Here is a 21,009-nt window from a genome sequence, read left to right on the forward strand (position 1 = left end):
TAGTCACAACTAACTATAGTCACGGCTAGCGAAATCCTCAATGTCACGACCTATTGTCCAACTGTAGGAACGGCGATTTAGTGAATGATGCTGAATTGAACGTCGGGTTGATTTTAATTTAAACTAAAAAACACCAAGTTTAGAATCGAACGCAACTCAACTTCAACTGTTAGGATGACGAATCAAATTTCAATTTCAGTCTTCTTTATCTCGTTTGCCACTTATTTATTTATACTCATCTGTTATCGTTCTGACAGCGGGTGCCGTGTAGTCAGCCACTGTGGGCTGTCGAAGTCGCAACAACATCCCCCCTTCCGTAAGGCGAGTCTGCTTCCGGAGCCTTACAACCAACCACATTCAGTAGCGCAATCTTCGACGCAGGCCTTGTTATCGGACCCGATGACGTTTGCACCACTGCTCGGCGAACGCGTCCATCAGCACCCTCGATCGTCTTCATGATTCGGCCTCGTAACCATCCGTTCCGAACCGACTCATCGACGATTACCACCAAGTCTCCGGGTTGTAGCGATCTTGATTCTTCGAACCACTTCGTACGTTGAGCAATGACCGGCAGGTATTCTTTGATCCAACGATGCCAAAAGATGTCAGTGAGATGACGAGTGTGTTTATAGTCATCGCGCGTAGCGAGTCTGGGGTCCACTGCTTCTGTCTGCGGCTGCACCACTCCACTGGAGCTCAGAAGAATGAAATGGTTCGGTGTCAGCGCTTCTTGATCCTCCGACTCCAACGAAACAAAGGTTAAGGGTCTGGAGTTAACCAACGATTCTGCTTCGACCATCAGCGTTCCAAATGTCTCCTCGTTCGGGTTCTTCGAAGTGGACATGGCGTAGAATGCTGTCTTGACTGACCTAACTAGCCGCTCCCAGGCTCCTCCCATGTGAGGCGCCGAAGGTGGATTGAACTTCCACTGCGTAGCGGAGTTCGTGAAGATTGTCCCCAGTTTTCGGTTGATGTCCTCGATTTCCCGAACTAGTTCGTTCCGAGCGCCCCAGAAGTTCGTCCCGTTGTCCGAGTATATTTCGATCGGAGATCCTCGTCGACCGATGAAACGCCGCACTGCCATCTGGCAGGAAACCGTTGTGAGCGAGTGTACTACCTCCAGATGAACCGCCCGCACAGTCAAACATGTGAAAAGCGCCACCCATCTCTTCACGGTGCTGCGACCCACTCGAATAAGCATTGGCCCGAAATAATCGAGTCCGACGTAGGAAAAAGGGCGACAAAATGATTTGAGTCTCGCCGCAGGAAGAGGACTCATCCTAGGGACGACTGGTTTGGCATTGTAGACTCTACAATGCGCGCATTCTTTCGCTATCCGACGCACGACCGATTTCAGTTGCGATATGTGATATTTCTGTCGCAGCTCGTTGACCACAGTGCCAAAATTGCGATGTAAATATTTCTCGTGGTACCGCTGTACCAGGAGTTCCGTCAATCGATGTTTCGGGGGGAGAATGATAGGGTTCCGAGCGTCATACGATACGAAAGCTGCTGCGCTGATCCTTGACTCCATCCTGATGACCCCGTGCTCATCGACGAAAGGTGAAAGCTTTATCAATTTGCTGCTGCGTTTCAGGTTCTTCTTTCCAGCTCGGTTCGACTCCAATATGGCCATTTCTTCAGGATACTCCTCCCTCTGCGCCGTCCGATAAATCAACCTCTCAGCCGCAACTAATTCTTGTTGTTCCAGTGAATCGATCAAGAGGTTGAGACCCCTAGCTTCTCTGCCGAGATTTCCCACGTAGCGGTATACATAGGCGAATGTGTGAACCAGCCTGTTCCATCGAGAGAAATTCGCCCAATCGATTCGCCAGATCCAGTCGCCAACTTCACGATGCGCTCCCACAACTTCTTTCCTCGATACGCGAAGCTCCTCCGTCGGTTCTTGAGATTTTGTTTCCTGAGCCGGCCAATTCTCTTCGGTCTCATAGAGAAACTTCGGTCCTGACCACCATCTGCTAGCTGCGGCCAAATCCGGTCCTGCGCCCCACTTCGTTGCATCGTCTGCCACGTTCAGCTTGCTGGGAATCCACCTCCATTCCGATGGGTTTGTTTTCTCGATGATTTCCCCTATGCGACACGATACGAACTGATTGTAACGCCTGAGATCCGAAGTAATCCACGCCAGAACGGTGCGCGAATCAGTCCAAACTATCCGTCGAGTGATTTCCAAAGAGTGGTCCTTGACGATGTTGTCGATCAAACGACTCCCGATGAGTGCAGCCATCAATTCCGCCCGCGGTATCGTCAGCGTTTTCAACGGTGTCACTTTCGCCTTCGCCGATATTAGAGTACACTCGACTCTCCCAGCTACTTCGGCCCGCAAGTATACGGCGCACGCGTAAGCCGATTCGCTGGCGTCTACAAATGCGTGTAATTGCAACGCTCCAAGATCACGGGAAGTCCAACTGGGGAAATATGCACGGGGTATGCGGGTCTCGTTCAGTTGCGGGAATAAAGCAATCCATTTCTCCCAACGCTTGTGGATATCCTCCGGAATTAGTTCATCCCAGGACTTTCCGCTTCTCCAAATGTCCTGGATGAGGATCTTCCCATGGATGGTAAAGTGGGACAGGAGACCTAGGGGGTCGTAGATGCTCATGACTATGCGCAAAACCTCTCGTTTTGTGGGCCACACTGGTACACGCCCGAGGCTGGAAGAGAATGTGAATGCATCTTCCGCCCGGACCCAAAACATGCCCAAGATTCTTTCAGTAGAAACGGACTCAGTAGTATCGAAAAACTTCACAGAGGAAGGGTCGGATTCTCCAACAGCTCGCAAAACTTCATCGTTGTTCGAAGACCAAGAATGAATTTCGAACCCTGCTTGGGAATGCACGAATCGGACTTGTAAAGCAGTCTCCGCTGCTTCTTCTGGACTATCAAAGCTCTGGAGGTAGTCGTCCATGTAATGGTGATGAATGATCGATTCTGCTGCTCGTGGGAATCTTTCTTCATGCTCTCGGGCGTTCGCGTTTTTGACGTACTGTGCGGAACACGGAGAGCAAGAAGCACCAAAGGTGGCCACTTTCATCAACAATATCTCAGGCTCCTGTTCGGTATGCGATCTCCAGAGAATCCTTTGCGCGTGGATGTCTTCGTCGCGAATCAGCACTCGATGAAACATCTCGCGGATATCGGCACACACCGCGATCCGCTTTTCTCGGAACCCGTACAACACCTTCGGCAGCGACACCAACAGATCCGGACCTTTCATCAGCATGGTGTTCAAACAAATGCCGTCCACCTTGGCTGCCGCGTCGCAGAAGATTCTCACCTTACCGGGCTTTTTGGGATTGACGACAACGCCCAGTGGCAAATACCACGTCCGCCGAGGATCCGCCGCTTCAATCTCCGCCTTCGTCGCTCTGATCAGGTACCCCTTTTCCTGGTATTCCGCAATCTGCTTCCTGACACTCTCGCCGATTATGGAATCTGCTGCCATGCGTCGCTCTAAGCAAGACAAACGTTTCACCGCCATCGCAAAGTTATCCGGGAATTCAAAGTAATCGTGTTTCCATAGAAGGCCTGTCTCGTAACGTCCAGCTACTCGCTTGGTGGTCTCTATCAGGATTCGGCGCGCTCTTCTGTCTTCGTCGGATTCTGGACTCGGGCACACGGCGATTCCTAAGTTGTCCACGGCAAACGATTGCTTCACTATCTCGTGCAGGCTACTCAACTGGGAAGAACATTCACAAATATGGAAACTGTAGTTGACGAGAGTTTCTCCAAGCTTCGACCAAGATCCATGGATGGACCATCCAAGGCGGGATTTCGTTGCAATCGGAGAATGAGGCTCGCCTTCGCGCTTCCGAAGGGATACCGACAAATGAGCATTGTCGTTTCCAATGAGAATCCGGGGAACAGCATCTTCGTAGTCGCATATCGGTAGACCAGCCAAATGAGGAAAACGGGACGATAATCGACGATATTCGAGTGATTGGACCGGCAAAGAAAGTTTCTCCACCGTCCGGATATTCGTTAGGGGGAAACACCTGGAGCTGCCTTGTCCCGAAACATCCAGCGATACCCATTTCGAATTGGGCTCCTCTCGGGTGACGTCCGCTGTCCAAGACATACACAAAACGTCGCTTTTTCCTTCGAGTCCCAGTTGTTCCGCTATGCCATTCTCCATCAACGTGATAGACGACCCATCGTCCAGGAAAGCATATACGTCGATCGAGCGTCCGCGGCTGTGCAGGGTTACTGGCAGAATCCGGAACAAAGCTTTCGGGTTTTCGTTTCGGTGGCTGTTCACACTAGCAGGTACATTCGGCTGATTTTTCTTCGGGTTATGCAGTAGTGGATGATGTTTGTAATCGCAACCCTGCACACCGCACGCTTTCTTCTCCTTGCAGGGACGCCGACCGTGTTGAAAGAGGCAGGTTCTACATAGCGGCAACTCTTTTACGATCCTCCATCGCTCCTCCAAGTCCTTGCGCTTGAAAACTTCGCAATCTCGAACCCTGTGATCGGCTTGTTTACAAACCTTGCAGTTTCTGCTATCCGAATTGCGATCTCGTTGCGGTACTGGCGCCTCTTCCGAATATGGTCGCACTTCGGAATGAGCATGAACGAAATTCCGCTCACAGCTCCTTCCAGCTTTAGCGCCTCTCTGATCGGGCTTGACACGCGCGGGCAAGGTGACGTCTGAAGCAGCTTTTACTAGCACCGACATGAACCGGGCAAAGGTTCGCAGGTTGACCTCCACGAACTGATCCTTGAACATGGACCAATCCATTTGCATCTGGGTGGGCAATTTGGCAATTAGCTCGAACAGCAACGTCGGATTATTCAGGTGCGCTTCTTGTTGTCCAGCTTCCAGATGATCGCAAAGATTTCCAACTACTGTGCCGAACGTTATCAGCGTTTCCAATTTGTCCGGCTTTGGAGCGGGAGTATCCTTCACCTTCCTCAGCAACGAAAAAATCATGATTTCCGGCCTTCCGTACATCTGCTTCAGCGTCTCGATGATTAACGGTACGGCAGACGGTATCAGCAGCTTGCTTCGCACCGCATCCAACGCCTCCCCACGTAGACTTCGTTGCAGTCGGGTTAAATTTTCGACGTCCGAATAACCGCAAGCATGTGAGGTGTTATTATAGATCCCGAAAAATAACGGCCAGTCTTCAGGGTTGCCGGAAAATGTCGGTAAATCCTTTCCCATGAGTTGCCGGGCTGCGATTTGTTCCGACGATAGGCCCCTGAACTGCTGCTGCAAATTGGTAGTCGACACTGTTTCATTTCGGTTCACGCACTCCGGGTTTGCACTGTACGCACTGTGATGGTTCACATTCCAGGGTGAAGAGTGATTCACGGGCAGAAGGGGGAATGACGGGGTAGGATAGGGACCACGCTGAGAATTCACGCACTGCTCACTCGGTTGTCCTGACACCCCAGCACCAGCGGCGGGATTTGATACAGAATTATGATAAACCGAATTAAACTGGTTGACTGGAACAGAAAACGTAGTTGGCTCCCGAGCTTGCATTTGCTGATTGACGATAAAGGGCAACATTCTACTGGGCAATTGTCCATAGCTTGAGAGCGGAATCGAGGACGGTTGAGGCACTGAACAGAAAGAAGCGCCAATCGCAAAGCCCGAATTTGGAACTGTTGTCTATGTGGTCGAATAACTTCCCTCACCCGGTAAACTATTATGAATCGAGTTGTGCATCGGTCCTACTTCCGGAAATTTGCTCAAAGATGGTGGAAAACGTTCTGTTATTTCCGGAATCGCGCCCGTGGATACCAAAGGTTTACTAATAGTATCCAAAACAAGAGTATTTGCCGTATTTCGATTCGCTTCAACAGTAGTTTGCAAACCGCGAGGGACTATCACCTGTCGGTCAGGTAAAGAAATATGTGACGTACCTGTATGTGCAGGGAAAGTGGTGGGGGTGGAGCTTGTAGAAGGCTCTATACTAAGTTTCGGAATAGCGGAAACTAGATCACTGGGATTATATCCGACGACGCCAGATCTTGTATCAGTCGTTGCTGCAGACACCGGGGTAGACGCTGTTTCCGGGGCAATAAACACGGTCGTTGTGTCCGTAGTTTTTCCCAGAAGTCGGTCCATTTTCCATCGAAGCGTTCTACTGTTGAGACTTTTATTTGATCTTCTGCTTTGTCGGTCGTCCTCGTCGCCAGCTTCTTCCTCCAACGTTTTAAACTTCTCATCCAGGTATATTTTTTCCAAAGCCAGCTTCTTTCTATTGATTTCCGCCGCCTTCTCGAGTTTCTGCATCTCGAGTAGCCTTTCCTGATCGCGCTGCTCCTGTTCGAGCTCGCGTTCTTGAAGAGCTTTCATTTGCTCCAACTTTTGGAGTTTAAGTTGCGCTCTTCGCTTGCACGAATCCACCGTCGAAATGGAAATGTTATCCTCAATCGGTGGTACCGGCGCTTCCTTCGATTTGATGCACTTGGGGCAGACGAAATCCTTGTCTGCGATGCTGTCACCAACTCCGACGCACGCATAATGCCACCACAGGTCGCAAACGTCGCATTGAACCATGTGACTATCATCTGGCTTGTTGCAAGCGGCTCCGCAGCTGGAAGTCATGGCTCGATGGAGTCAATCTTTTAGTTTGTTGGAACGTATTCGGACTCTTTTCAGCAAAACCAGTTTTTTACAGGATGTAGCTAAAAGCTAAAGTAATTTCTTTTTAATTAACGGAAAATAAACTATAAACTAAGGCTTACATTGAGTGTCCTACTATCTTGCAGCGTTCCAAAAGATCTCGAGTCCTCGCAACTGCCTACTCGAACTAAATACAGTTTTAATTAACTGCTTTTTGTGGGAAACTGATTTATAAATAGTCACAACTAACTATAGTCACGGCTAGCGAAATCCTCAATGTCACGACCTATTGTCCAACTGTAGGAACGGCGATTTAGTGAATGATGCTGAATTGAACGTCGGGTTGATTTTAATTTAAACTAAAAAACACCAAGTTTAGAATCGAACGCAACTCAACTTCAACTGTTAGGATGACGAATCAAATTTCAATTTCAGTCTTCTTTATCTCGTTTGCCACTTATTTATTTATACTCATCTGTTATCGTTCTGACAGCGGGTGCCGTGTAGTCAGCCACTGTGGGCTGTCGAAGTCGCAACAACAAACAACATATAGGAATATATGCTCACGCAAAGCGACGACGATGACAGTTGGTTTGAGATTTTTATCTCAACACACATCCGAGATATTAAAAGTGGCCCACGTTTCCCCTTGGCCCACGATACCCCACTCTCCCCTATAGATAAAATCAACCTTTATGGAAAAGAGTTTTACCCACACATTTAATTTTCCTATCCCTCCCTGGCTTGCCTTGTCGCAGAAATTTTTGAGATACTTCTAGTAGGTACTAGGAGGTCTAGTAGGTAAATTTTTGCGACAAGGCAAGCCCGTGGGGCAGGGAGGGATACGAAAATAAAATGTGGGGGTAAAACTCGTTTACGTCTTTTTTTTTAAATAAAATTTCTTCGATTTAAATTCTAAATTTGGGTTACAAGGTATTCAATATTCATTTCAGCTCATCGTCATCCGTTCTAACCAAATGAACTTCTAATGGAAATAACAAACACAAACGATGGATTTTCATCGATCAACACAAGATTCAAAGATTTTCCAAATGCACCGGTTCAGTAGTTTGGTACGTAGATTTGGAATTTGAAATTCATATGCTCAACAAATCCATTCGCCAGTGCCGATTCGAATGAAAAAGAAATGCAAATTACTTTACGTCCAAAATCTCACCGAGAGGAGGCGATCGAAGTGATTTTTACATTATTAAAGCCAATGCGTCCGTCGTCGCTCTGCTGGCATCCGGGGCCAAATTTGGTTCCTAACACAAAAGGGATTTCGATTTGCATAAAACAGCACCCCGGAAGAGTTTTCCCGTTCTGCGTCAGTTCCGATTCCATTCTCGGCGAAATCGGAATGCGTATGATTCGTGTAAGTTTAGGCATTCGAGAGGGGTTTTGAGGAACGCAACTCTGTAGGTGGATGTATTTTTGTTTTGTTTCCATGATGGTCCTTTTGGTTCGAGTTTTGGCCCACCCATCAGCTTGGCCGAAGAGCGTGAGAAAAACAAAATCTGGACAGGACCATTTGGCAGGAACTGATGTTTGCATTCGATTCAAATTCATGCTTAAATAAAATCCCCCAAATGGGAGATTCGACTCGAGCAGTGGTAGGAATATTGCTGGTATTTCTGGTTCACGAAATAATGTCCTGTTCAAAAGGCTGTAAACTTTAGTTCCTTGCTTGCACTGGTTTGCTAAAAATGTTAATTCAGGCTGGAATCAGAATTTGTATCGGTCTATATGAAACAAAACCAGATATGAACAAAGGAGCAGATCTTATACTCGATACTATGTATTAGATGTTGAATTTTAGATACCCCAAATATCACATGTCAGGTGTCAGATATCAGATATAAGATATCAGATATCAGATAATAAGATGTCAGATATAAGATATTAAATATTAGATATTAGATATCAGATAAGTATTGGATGTATAATATCAAATATCAAATTTCAGATGTCTATCAAGTTCAATGCCTGATATCCGATATACGATATCCGCTATTGGCTATCCGAGATCCATTCTCCGATATAAAACACCGGCATTCAGATATAGAATTAGGAATAACGGATATCAGGTATCAAATATTGGATGTCGAATTGCGGATATCACATAAATATCTCATGTTAGTTTTTTTTTTTTTTTCAAATAATTCCAATTTTATATTTTCAAAAATATCCAATTCTTCTTTCGTTCATTCCCCCCCCCCTCCTTTAAAATTTCCGAAAAAACCGATGGGGAGGGCAATGTATTAAAGTTAGCGGAATTTCATGAAAAATTTGTTGACTGGAGCCGGATTTTTTTTTCATCTTCCATGTTCCCGATTTTTTAAAGTGTTTGATGTAAAATAACTCGAATTTTTTATACCGTTCGTTCAATTTAAATTGTATGCAATTTCGTTGCATACGAGGTTTTCAATTATTGGTTTTGCAGTATTTTCTGTAATCCCCTGATGTCTTAACTCCAAATGACAATAGAAAAATTTGAAAGTTGTTCCGACCTAATCATCAAAACATATTTTCAAACATTGTTCGATAACATCTCACCATCATTTGGCATCATTCAAAATTGTCACCAATAGCAATTTCCTCATGAAAAGGGATAACGATGTACCAATGTTTTATAAAGGTCCGGACTTAATTTCCCAGCTTCGAATTGCGTTTCCAAACATTTGGTGGACTTCCGTAGCATTCGATGCATGAAACAAATTATAATTGTATAATAACTCAACCGGATCCATCATGTGTAGTAGCAGCTAGTAGCTTTTCGTACATACACACACACACTCGTCACATGTAAAATTCTAACCGGAAACAACTCCCCCGGAACCAGCTGGTGCCCTACATCAGCATATGCCGGAACATCACTTCTCCAGCTCGGCTCGAGATGTTCAGCCGGGCAGCCGGCTAGCAATGGTTATTTCACGAGAGCTCACATCACAGTTTAGTCCGGGAGTTCCAAAATGCAAAGGATTGCGATCTTTTTTTTTCTTCGGAAAACATTCATAACATATGAGGTGAGTTAGGTGGAGCTATTGGGGGTGGGGGTGATCCTCCACTCAGGTTTTTGGGCTAGACCGGTCCGGTGCCATTTCAAATGATTCTCTTTCGTAAGCCCAAATGTGGAATCGAAACATTTGGAACTGAAATAACCAATATGACTTGAGTGACTCTGTTTTGGCACTGTGGGATGTGGTTAACCGATAGAAGCTTGTTTTTATTTAAAAAAAATGGCAAAATTGTTATTGTTATCAACTATTGAACTCAGAGACAGTGAATCAGTGCGGATAAAATTTTGCAACATATCTTCAAAATCCAGACAGGACATCAAACACTGGATGTAAAACAGTTGATTACAATATTTCAGCTGGATTTCCTGTAATCAGATTAATAAAAAAGTTGAACACATTTCGTTTCGTGGGATTATGATTTTTTTAAACTTCTGAAATATCATTATAAGGGTTCGAAAACTGATCGGAAAAAGTTTAGCTTTGAACTTTTTGAGGTTATTCATCCTCCGTAGAAATTAGAAATAACCCGTGTCATTACACTTCTTAGTTCGTAGTTCTAATGGAAACTTTTTAGGCTACATGGTATAATAAATTCGAGGAAAGTCGAAATTCAATACACCCTTTTATATCCGATTGTATATCGATGAAATCGTTTATTTAAAAAATCAAATTAAATTTCTTTTTCAAGTTTATTTAGTATAAAATTCAGGAAAAATATTCAGTTAGGCTTCCACTTTTCCAAATCCGAATTGCCGGGCCTTACGCTTAACCCCTGCCATCAGATTTTGTACAGCCACCTTGTCCACCTTCTTCGCCGCAGAAAGCCAGTTTGCCTTGAACTGCTGCTCGTCCTTAGCAGTTTTTTTGGTCTTCTTTAGGTTCCACTTGACAATAGCCCAGTATTTCTCAATTGGGCGGAGCTCTAGCGTGTTGGGAGGGTTCTTATCTTTGGGAACCACCTGCACGTTGTCGGCGGCGTACCACTCCATGGCCTTTTTACCGTAATGGCAAGATGCTAAATCCGGCCAAAACAGTACGGAACAACCGTGTTTCTTCAGGAAAGGCAGCAGACGTTTATTCAAACACTCTTTCACATAAATTTCTTGGTTGACAGTCCCGGAAGCTATGAAAATGCTGCTTTTCAAGTCAAAGGTACAGATGGCTTGCCAAACCAGATATTTCTTCACGAACTTTGACAGTATCATGTGCTTGAAAATATGTATCTGCTACCTTTCCTCTTCCTTTTGCCGTATAAACCTCCTGTCCCGGAAGCTGCTTGTAGTCGGCTTTGACGTAGGTTTCGTCGTCCATTACCACGCAGCCAAACTTCGTCAGCATCGTCGTGTACAGCCTCCGGGATCGCGCTTTGGCCGTCGTATTTTGTTTATCATCGCGATTTGGAGTCACTACCTTTTTGTAAGTCGATAGTCCGGCTCGTGTTTTGGCTCGATGTACGGTTATAGACGATACACCGAGCTTATTTGCGGCATCTCGGAGAGAGAGGTTAGGGTTTCGCTTGAAACTACCGGCAACTCTCTTTGTCGTCTCAGCGGCTTCCGGTTTTCGATTTCCCCTCGATCCAGATTTTCTGGCTGTCGACAAACGTTCCCCAAACACTTAAATTACATTTGTAACGGTTGATTTGGCAACTTTTAGCGATTTTGCCAGCTTTGCGTGCGAGTAGCTCGGATTTTCGCGATGCGCGAGCAAAATTTTGATACGCTGCCCTTCTTCCTTGGACGGCATTTTGACAACTGAAGAGTGAATTCCAAAAATCAAAATAGGAGCAACATTCTACACACACCTTCAAAATGAGGGGTGTTCAGGTACGTCAAGTTGATATTGACCAAATTTTGACCGTATCACCCTTTAGCCCCTGTTGTCTATGGGCACAAGACTTGGATATTGGTCGAGGAGGACCTGCGTACACTAGCAGTATTCGAGCGACGGGTATTAAGAACCACCTTTGGTGGCGTGCAGGAGAACGCAGTGTAGAGACGAAATATGAACCACGAGCTCGCGCGCCTCTACAGCGAATCCAATTCCAGAAGGTGGTGTAGGCTGTCTGGATATTCTGGCAAGGTCCGAGAAGTTGGAGAGCGGTTGCCATGGATCGAGTGAATTTTAGGAATTATGTTCGTCAAGTTATGTCGTGAGAAGGAAAACTATAAAAATAAATAAATAATCCTGTGAAGCGCTTTATCAATAGCTTCTCAGCAAGCGATGTTGAAGGCATTTTTAACGTCGATCGCCACAAGGGCGCAATGACGAACACCTGACCTCTTCTGTTGGCTTCGTCGTAGAAAATAGGTCCGACCGATTCGTCTCCGCCTGGTTGGAAGCTTGTGGACCACGGCTCGTAGGACGTCAGCTGAATTGTCTGCTGCCTCAAGAGGAGGTTGTCGAACCGATGGGTTCGGGAATCAGAATCGACAAAACAACTTCATCCATCTTGTCTCCGCGGCCACGTAGTAGTTCCGGAAATCTAACCAAGGGGTCCTATGTTGCAACATTGGATGCATAAGCGGGCATATTCTGGAGATGGCAAAATGTTGGTTAAGCGGCTTCTTGGATTACCTGGTGTCTGGCTTTTCACACTGATAAACTCGGATTTTAGCTATGAATGTATATGTAGCGTTTTAGCTTTCCTCACATCCGTGGTTAATACCGAAGTGAGCCAGATCCAGGAAGCCCCCTTTGACTGGCCTTGACCTGAGCAGTCAGGTCGTTGCTCTCTTCGCACTTGTCTTTGCGTCGGGGCGTCGCTGTCATTCGGCTTGGTTACCAACAGCCCAGACTTCTACGGTTGGCCTTCTGATTGTAGATTGCTGAAGTTTGATGTGTGCGGAGGCTTGTGGTTTGTGGCGCTGTCGGCACATTGAAGGTTTTTTTTGGGAAAAACTTTGCACATAGTCACAGTCACTACGATATAATGCTGAAACCTACTTGTACTCGCGACAAATCTCAGAAACCTTGATGAGAGTTTTATCTGACGCTTACAACCCTCTGTGCAGATAGTTAGTCTGTTGAAGATTATTCTTTCTAGAAGTTTACCAAAGGTAACTCACAAACAAATGGGTCTGTACCAAATAGGTTTTTCCTGGTTTCGGTAGTAATACTAGCTTCTCAGTTTTCCACAGGTTGAGGAAACATCCTTCGCCAAAACATTTTTGTAAAGCCACTCTGAAAGTATCTGGAAAGGTCTATACCGCCACCTTCACCACTGAATACGAGATTCTGTGAGGGCCTTGGGATTAATTAGCTGAAAGTTTTTCAGCGAATAACCACAAGTTCCGCGTTCGTTACTGTCTCGAAGTCGTGGAATTCCGCGATGTACGGGGCTAGTGGCCACTGCGTCGGGTTATGCTGCGGGAAAATGCCCAATGTTCTCATACAATTTTCCCGGACACTTTTCGGTAGGCGACCTCTGGCACTGAATTTTACTTGTGCAACTCTGTAGACTTTATTCTATGGATTATCATCAGTAATTGAAATTATCACACATTCAAAAACAACGCTCCGAGGCCTCGTATAGCAAGCAGAGATGCCAATGTGCCTGATTTTTCAGGGATTGCCTGATTTTTTGAGGCTCAGGCTGACAACCTGATAAGCCATTGAATTTCCCGGATTTTTGGAAATATGCCTGATTTTGCCTGATTTTTGTGAATGTGATGAAAAATGGGTGATAAGGAACTGGATTAGGTAGGGTAAATGAGCCTAATTTCGCTATATTTTGTCTGAGGTTATAGATTTGATAGTATTACGCCGAATCTTTCATACTTAGATATACAATTTTTTGGTCACTAAGTTCCAAATTTTTTTTTTGAACTCTGTTTTGGTTTGAAAAAATCATTTCAAGCTTTAATTTACGAAAAATATCATGTTTTATAAAGTGTATCGAAGTTCCTAATTTGGCACTAATTGTTCCTAATGTTAACATACGATGAAAAATGTATCAGCGTACCCAATATTACACTATTTGTTCCTGATTTTGCATATGGGTCTGTTTTTTAATACTTTAATGAGAAAAATCTCAAAACTCACCTTTTTATAAATATTACAACGTTTATGGAATATGAATAGAGAAATAAGGACTATTTAAATCCTACACAATATTCATTACGCTAGTTTTGAAGAAAGTAGTGGATGTTGAGTTTCAAATTCAAACTTTTACTTTTCCAATGGATAAATTTACTATATTTCAAAAGTAGAAAATTCATTGATACAAACAAGTACAGTCAAGACACAGAGCATCATGCAACAGCATGGTTCGATGCAGCATTTGTGTACCACAACACTTATTTAACTTTTATTTTTATATATTGTAATAAAATTATCATTCAACGATAACAAAACGATGATGCCATAGTTTCTCACATCGTGAGAGAGTTTTATTAAGATTTTGATTCTCATAGAAAATTCGAAAAATCGAAATTTTGACATTTTTGGATGCCGTAAAAAACTTTACACAATGTGACGGATTGACTTAGTGATATTACCTACAAACTTTATATGGATTTTATTATCCTACATCAACACTGTTGGGGTATGAATGTTTTTCGGACAATCATTTAATTTTTTAAAATAAATATTTTTTAAATTCCGTTACCAGTCTGGGCTTAAATGCATCAACATGCAAATCAATGATTCACAGTTTAAATCTTGTTTCCATATGCTAGAATATAATGTAAAATGTTTGTAGTATTTTTTATCTCTTAATGTATCAGCACCCTTATACTTTCTTTAAAAAAAAAAATCTTTGACGGAAAAAATATAAACTTTAATTCGAACAAAATCAAAAATAACTGCAGATCGTGCTTTATGCATAACGACATCACAAAAAATGAAAATCGCATGTTTTGTGAATTTAAAAATAACTGGTAAAACCAATTATTTTTCTGACTACGTTAATTTGATGTCCCATTAACCTTAAAACTTTTGATGTATAAACGGTAGGATTATCAGTGGACATTAGGTTTTTAGAAGCCATTGAAGTTGAAAAGTGTTGCATGATGGATTTGAGTTTTTTTTAAATTTTTCCTTTCGATTCTGTTCTCGTTAAGAAGCTCTTTGTAACTTGATGGTTTCCTTCTCTGTCGCGAAGGGTGCGTTCTTTACAACCTGGTGAAAATATTTTTTCAACATTTTTAGCTATGAGATATACTGAAGTTAAAAAAATCTGTTTTACTAGCTCAAATCAGTTTAGTTTAACAGATTTTTGATAATTATGTTAAAACACAATTTTATCAATCAAATTTATTTCAAATACATTCTATGACTTCGATATAGCTTGGAAAATTTTGACTATGTCCATAATTAGAAACACATTGAAAATAGTGTTCCTAATTGTGGACATATGTTTTTTTTTAGTTTTTACACGAAAAAAACATGGTTCTAACATACTTATTAGCTAAATCATGATAAAAAACAATCCGACGAAAAATTTCAAAAAAATCGGTGGACAAGTTCAGCTTCAATCTTCTATTTCTAAACAGGTGTTATTTTAGAAATTTGCTAACAATTCCATTTAATTTGGGCATACTTTGAAACATTCCGGATTTCACGAATAATCCTGTGAGTTAGAAAACTAATTTGTTTCTAAAATGAAAGTTCACATGTTCTTTTACATTATCATTTTTTTGATAATTGTGATAAGTGAAAAATAACGTCAAAAACAGGCAATATCGCAATTAGGTACACATGCCAAATTAGGAACACTTACCCTACCATCGCTGAAGTTAAAAAGTGAAAATGTAGCTGAATCAAAGCAAAAAGGGAATTAAAGGGAATCTTTCGATTGCTTTGATTCAGTAGAATCATTCAACCAAGTAGGCTCACAACACATATTGAAATTAAAATGTGGAGTGAGGTCATCACGTTGAGCGAAATTTCCTTGACTTACGTAGCCTGATTTTGCCTGATTTTCATTTCACCAGTTCCCTGATTTTTGAAAAAAACATGTTGGCAACTCTGATAGCAAGACAGAAGACGATACCTATAGGGGAGAATGAGGATACTTGATCCCTGGGGATACTTGATTCCTTAGCTATATCTCGAAACTGGAATGTCGTACAAAGATCAAATGTTCTAGAAAAATGTGCCAAATGGAACAAAACAGCAATGGTTGAGTCTCAAAAAATTTTAACGAAATAAGTTTTTGGGTTATTAAACTTTGTTTGCAAATTTTTACAAAATGTGACTTGAAGATCTTTTTTCATCATTTTAAAATGTTTCTAACATGGAAATATTATAAAAAAATATTTATTCCAATACATTAATCTTTCGAGTGTAATATGAACTTCAAAATACAATATTTTCAAAGCGATGGAAAACTCCCAACTTTTTTCAGAAAAAGTTTTCTAAAATGTTGATTATAATCATGGGTACAATTGATCCCTAATATTTAGGTACAAAAGATCCCGGTATATTCTTCTTCTCAATGGATCGTGGTCATTGCTGATTACGAGATTACTAATATTTATCCAATAGCTAATATTCATCGAGATTTGCAGAGAGGCGCTAGATTGGAATCCAGAAGGTCATCGAAGAAGAGGCAGACCCAGAAATTCGTGGCGGCGAAGCCTAGCCGCTGAAATCCGAACTGTCGACGAGAATCTTGACTGGAACCAGGTGAAGACGCTGGCTCCGGATCGTCAACAGTGGAGGTCTTTTACCACGACCCTATGCACCGGAGGATCGGCGCGGGATCATTAAGTAAGTAAGTAAGCTAATATTCATCCATCAATTGTCTGAAGAAAAGGGCCAAAATAATTGATTTTCTCTTGTTTATAGAAAATTGCGCCCGTAAGTATGCAATGTCATAAGGGTTGAGAATAAGCTATAGAATTTTTTTCCGACAATTATAGATTGTGAAATGAGAACAAACATGACCAAAATAATCAATTAAAATTCTATCGTGGGGTTTTGTTTGATTTTTTCCATGGATCAGGGCTTCCTGAATAAAGGAACAAGTCTCCCCTAACTTCAAAAATATCGCAATTTTTCAACTCCCACGAAAATGCTTCTAGTTCATCTACGGGTTCAAGTATCGTTCTAATTTCAGGAGCATAGAAACTTGAAGTTACACGCAGTCAAAAATGTAAAAGAGTGCGGGTTGCCATTTTTTTCCAAAAAGATATGGTGAAAATAAGAAAAGGGGATCACGTATCCCCACTCTCCCCTACATTCTTTCAAAACTCCCATCATGAGGAGCATCTTCTTCAAGAGACAATATTCGTTTCCTGCTGAGAACGGACTCTCCCAACATTCGGTTGCTACACGAAGCATGTGTAGAGGCAGGAGTATGAAACTTAACACGATTACTTTATAAAACGTATGACCAAGATATATTAGCTAAGTGTTAGTGAATCTCGTTTTAAACACGTTCGTCGCCACGCTCATTTTGGTAATTTTATTAACCGGGCCCAAAAATTCTCGGAGTGAGGAAGTAATGAAGGAGAACCTAAATATTTAATTGAAACGTGTTGTTAAGCTGAGCGGCTATCTGGAGTAAAAGAATGGCACCCGTTTTTAATATGATGGGGCCTCCCAAGAAATACACCCGTCACCCGAATATGGGTCCCATGGAGACGAACGTGTTGAGCTTTTTTTTTTGATACGGTTTAAGCTTTTTTTTTCCTTTAGAGCATTGGTGATAAAAATTTATCGTTGCATCCGGGTGTGTAGAGGACGAGACACACATACTCGTATACGTTATTGATTTTGAATGACTCAAACCGACTGCTGGAATTGAGGAGAACATCTTCAAGCCGGCCGCAAAGGTTAAGGGAAAACAACAACAACCGAACTAATTGCATTGCACAGGCGTTATCGCTATCTCAAAGCAACCTTTGTTCTCGAGTTGAACGAGGTAAGGCTCATCAACTCATACTCATGCAAAAACATCCACTGGTTGTCATCTACTCTCTGGCACGACACTGCTCTTTAGAAATACTCCTTGGTTGTCCTAATAGCTTGCTTGAAAGCTGGCTGCTCGATTTGACTCGGTATAGGATGAGAGATGAGATTTCAAGTCAGGGGACTGAGATGAAGAGAGACCAATGATCACGTAAGTTGTGCAGCCAATGATTGAAATTTCGTTAAATTGTGTCTCACTGTGTGGGAAAATAATTTTGAGTTAAAACGAGAAAAACTTTTGCTCAAAGAGAGAGAAATGGTGCAAAATAATTGTGAAATTTTGATCATTATCATTCAAATACCAAGGATTTTCTCTCTATTGCTATCCCCCGCCTTAAGGCGCCAACAAGCGCTAGTTAACCTGGAAATAATTACGAGGAGAGTCGATTGAGGAGAGGTCAGGCTTTCAGTCGCCAAGAGGATAGGTGTTGCTGTAAGTAGCTTCGTTGATCAGTATACCGAGAAGCGCACTAGAGCGAGTATAACCCGGGGAATAGCAATAGAGAGAAAAAAAATCGGTTTAGATTGAAAAATTTTATTTCACTCGGCCCATGGCAACCATTTTCCCATTTCTCGGACATCCCATATTCGCCAGATCACGCTCCACTTAGTCTAACCACCTCGCTCGTTGCGCCCTTGCTCGTCTCGTTCCTATCGGAATTCGTAGCTAACTACTGTTTTGCAGGACAGTCGTCCGGCAGTCTCGCAACATGTCCCGCCCAGCGTATCCGGCCAGCCTTCACCGCATTCTGGATACTCCTTTCTCCCGCACGCCGCCGAAGATGGTTCTTAACACTGGTCGCTTAAACAATCCGAGTGTATGCAAGTCCTCCTCGAGCAATATCCATGTCTCGTTCCCGAAGAGAACATCCGGAATAATGAGCGTCATGTACAGGGTTTGGATTAGTCATGATCAAAATTTCATAATTATTGCACAATTTGCAACAATTCGCATCATTCCTCTCTTTTCCTCTCTCTCACTCTCTCCCTCTCTCTCCCTATCTCTGTTTTCTCTTTCTCTCTCTGAGCACTGGTTACTCTAATTTTTACTCAAATTTACTCATATTCCGCACAATTAGATACGATTCGACACAATTTCAATCAGTGGCTGCACAACTTGCCAGATGATTGGCGTATTTTCTATCTTCATCTCAGTCCCCCGGTATATCCTCCCATCATTAAAGTTAAATTCAATCATCTCGAAAAGGGGTTGAATGTCAGAGGTCCAGGGGGAATTAATAGAGGTTATACGTGGGTATATCATGAGTAGTCCAATAGTACTCATGGACCCAGAATAACAAATTGGAGTGACGCATGCAGAGGTAACCTTAGTTCTAAAGCGCATTATCATTATTCCTTTACTTATTTTTACAACTTTCTTTTGAATACGAGGAGTTGGCCAGCGCCATTATACAACGTTCAAAGAAAAAGCATTTAGGGCATTGTTTTAATGTGTTCTCATTCTCTGATACTATTCATTGGACCGCTGTGTGAAATTCATGGTATCGGCCAGTCACAGAATCAGCGATATGCAACTTATTCAACAGAGCCACACTAGAAGTCGTGAATCTGGAATATTTTGTAACTAATGAAAAATTATTTTTACATATACATACCTTTAAACAATAAAATAAACATAAACAACTGTTGCTAGGGATTCCAGATTCAATGACTCAACGTGAATGTGGGAAGCAAACTGCGCTAAGCTATACTGAAATAAAAAAATAAAATAACAAGTGAAAATTTAATCAAAATAGATAAGTAGCTAATAAAAAAAGAAAAAAACTATGCTTAACACCTTGGAAATTTCAAACCCTGTATCAAATTGTAAATTGAATGAAAATCCTCAGTCGTTTATTTATCCCATTCCGAGGAACGATTTTGTGTTATTTATTCAGCACTCATTGCACTAACTATGCGGAAGATTTCCAAACAGATAAGTTAATATTGCGAAGACACGTGAAACGGAGCAAGGGGATGAACCCAAATTTATCTGGAACAAGAGGGGGCGAGAACGAACGGACAAATTCATTTCAGCATAGACATTGAAAACGTACCTGTGTGTTTCCGGTGCGCCGGCCAGCCGGTAAAATGGAACCGGAGCCATTGCCAGAAGCGACCCTTTATGCAGATGAAGTGAATTGGTTTGCGGATTACGAATGATGACTATAGGCTCCGGGACAGGCTATCCAAAATGTCCGTTTTCACGCATGGAATGCTGGCTAGCTGGCCTGGCAGAAGCCTGGCGTCGGACTGGCTGAACGTAAATTCCAAATTCCCAGCTCCCTCCTTCTGGTTCGGGCACCTGCGTTTGTACAGCAGCAGCCGAATGTGAATTAGAAAGGTTAAATTGGGGATTATCTAGTAGGTAATCGAAAATGTTACTTTTTCGAAAACTGATTTTTTTTGGCTCGTTGTTTCAAAGAAATTAATCATCAAAATATAAATTGAATTCCGATTTATTATAAGAATATTTTATTGATCTTTTATTTTAAACACAGATACTTAAAAAAAATATTTCTCTCCAACGAAGTCAACGAAAAAATATCGAAATAAACCCAGCTCACAAGACAGATATAGCTTGGAGTATTTTTACGAAACCCGAAGCCTACAAGCACAAAATGTGGGTGGCCACTTTGAACATTTTATTTGTTTCGATTATAGTCGCTTTAACATCTTTATATCATTCGCGACTTAGGGGAGATGAGGGCATAATGGCCACCTCAAGGAAAATGCTTATTTAACCATAGAGAACAGCTGTAATATGTGAATTACATAATTGTTTTGTGTTCAGACACTCAAATAGTCTATTGTCTAATTGGATGAAACTTGAAAAAGCACATAGATAAAAACGTTTAAAAATGCATTTTAAAAATTTTTGCCAAAAACTGAAAATCAGTCACTGTAGAGGCATAATGAGAAGCCCCCCGAGGCAGTATGAGCGCCATTAATGAAGGCATAATGAGCGTTTTCTGACGGGGAATCTAGCAGCGAATTCGACTCGATGAAGTCAACTGAGTAATAGAGCTACAGCTTAACTTGTATCGTCTCGATTTGGCCTATTGGTTAGATGTCGGAGAGGTAATCAGTAGGCTCGAGTTCGATTCCTGGTGGAAGTAATTTTTTTTTATTTAACATTCATGATCATGATTGCACTAAACGGTGAGGCGTAGATTCATTAAACAAAGCAATAACAAAATAATCTAGGTCTGTTTGTAGAATTCAAAGAATTAACACATGCTCATACATATTTTTTTTTTTCGATTATAGTCGTTTTACCATCTTTATGGCATTCGCGACTTTATCAACGTTGCAGTTGGCGGTTCGTTATTGAAAAACTTATCCGGTACAACTGTGTTCGATGTTTATCTTGGGCTCGAACTCGCGGACATCGGCTCAGGAGACAACAGACTTGCCAACTGAGCTTTATCTTAAGCCCCGCTCATACATTATGTTTCTGGTGTTTTGTTC

The 21,009-nt window shown here is 42.3% G+C and overlaps 1 protein-coding gene across 1 annotated transcript; it reads right to left on the bottom strand.

Annotated features, from left to right (window-relative positions):
• Window positions 1-271: 271 nt before the first annotated feature.
• Window positions 272-5,539, bottom strand: LOC129742939 (uncharacterized). The gene has a single exon (XM_055734876.1). The coding sequence runs from the start codon at window positions 5,537-5,539 to the stop codon at window positions 272-274; it is 5,268 nt and encodes a 1,755-aa protein (XP_055590851.1).
• Between the last annotated feature and the right edge of the window lie 15,470 nt (window positions 5,540-21,009).

The sequence above is a fragment of the Uranotaenia lowii genome, chromosome 2, assembly GCF_029784155.1.
Source record: "Uranotaenia lowii strain MFRU-FL chromosome 2, ASM2978415v1, whole genome shotgun sequence".
NCBI classification, from domain to species: domain Eukaryota; kingdom Metazoa; phylum Arthropoda; class Insecta; order Diptera; family Culicidae; genus Uranotaenia; species Uranotaenia lowii.

Bases quoted from the DNA above. Each gene is read 5' to 3' on its own strand.
- LOC129742939 (XM_055734876.1), bottom strand. From the start codon at position 5,539: ATGTTGCCCTTTATCGTCAATCAGCAAATGCAAGCTCGGGAGCCAACT.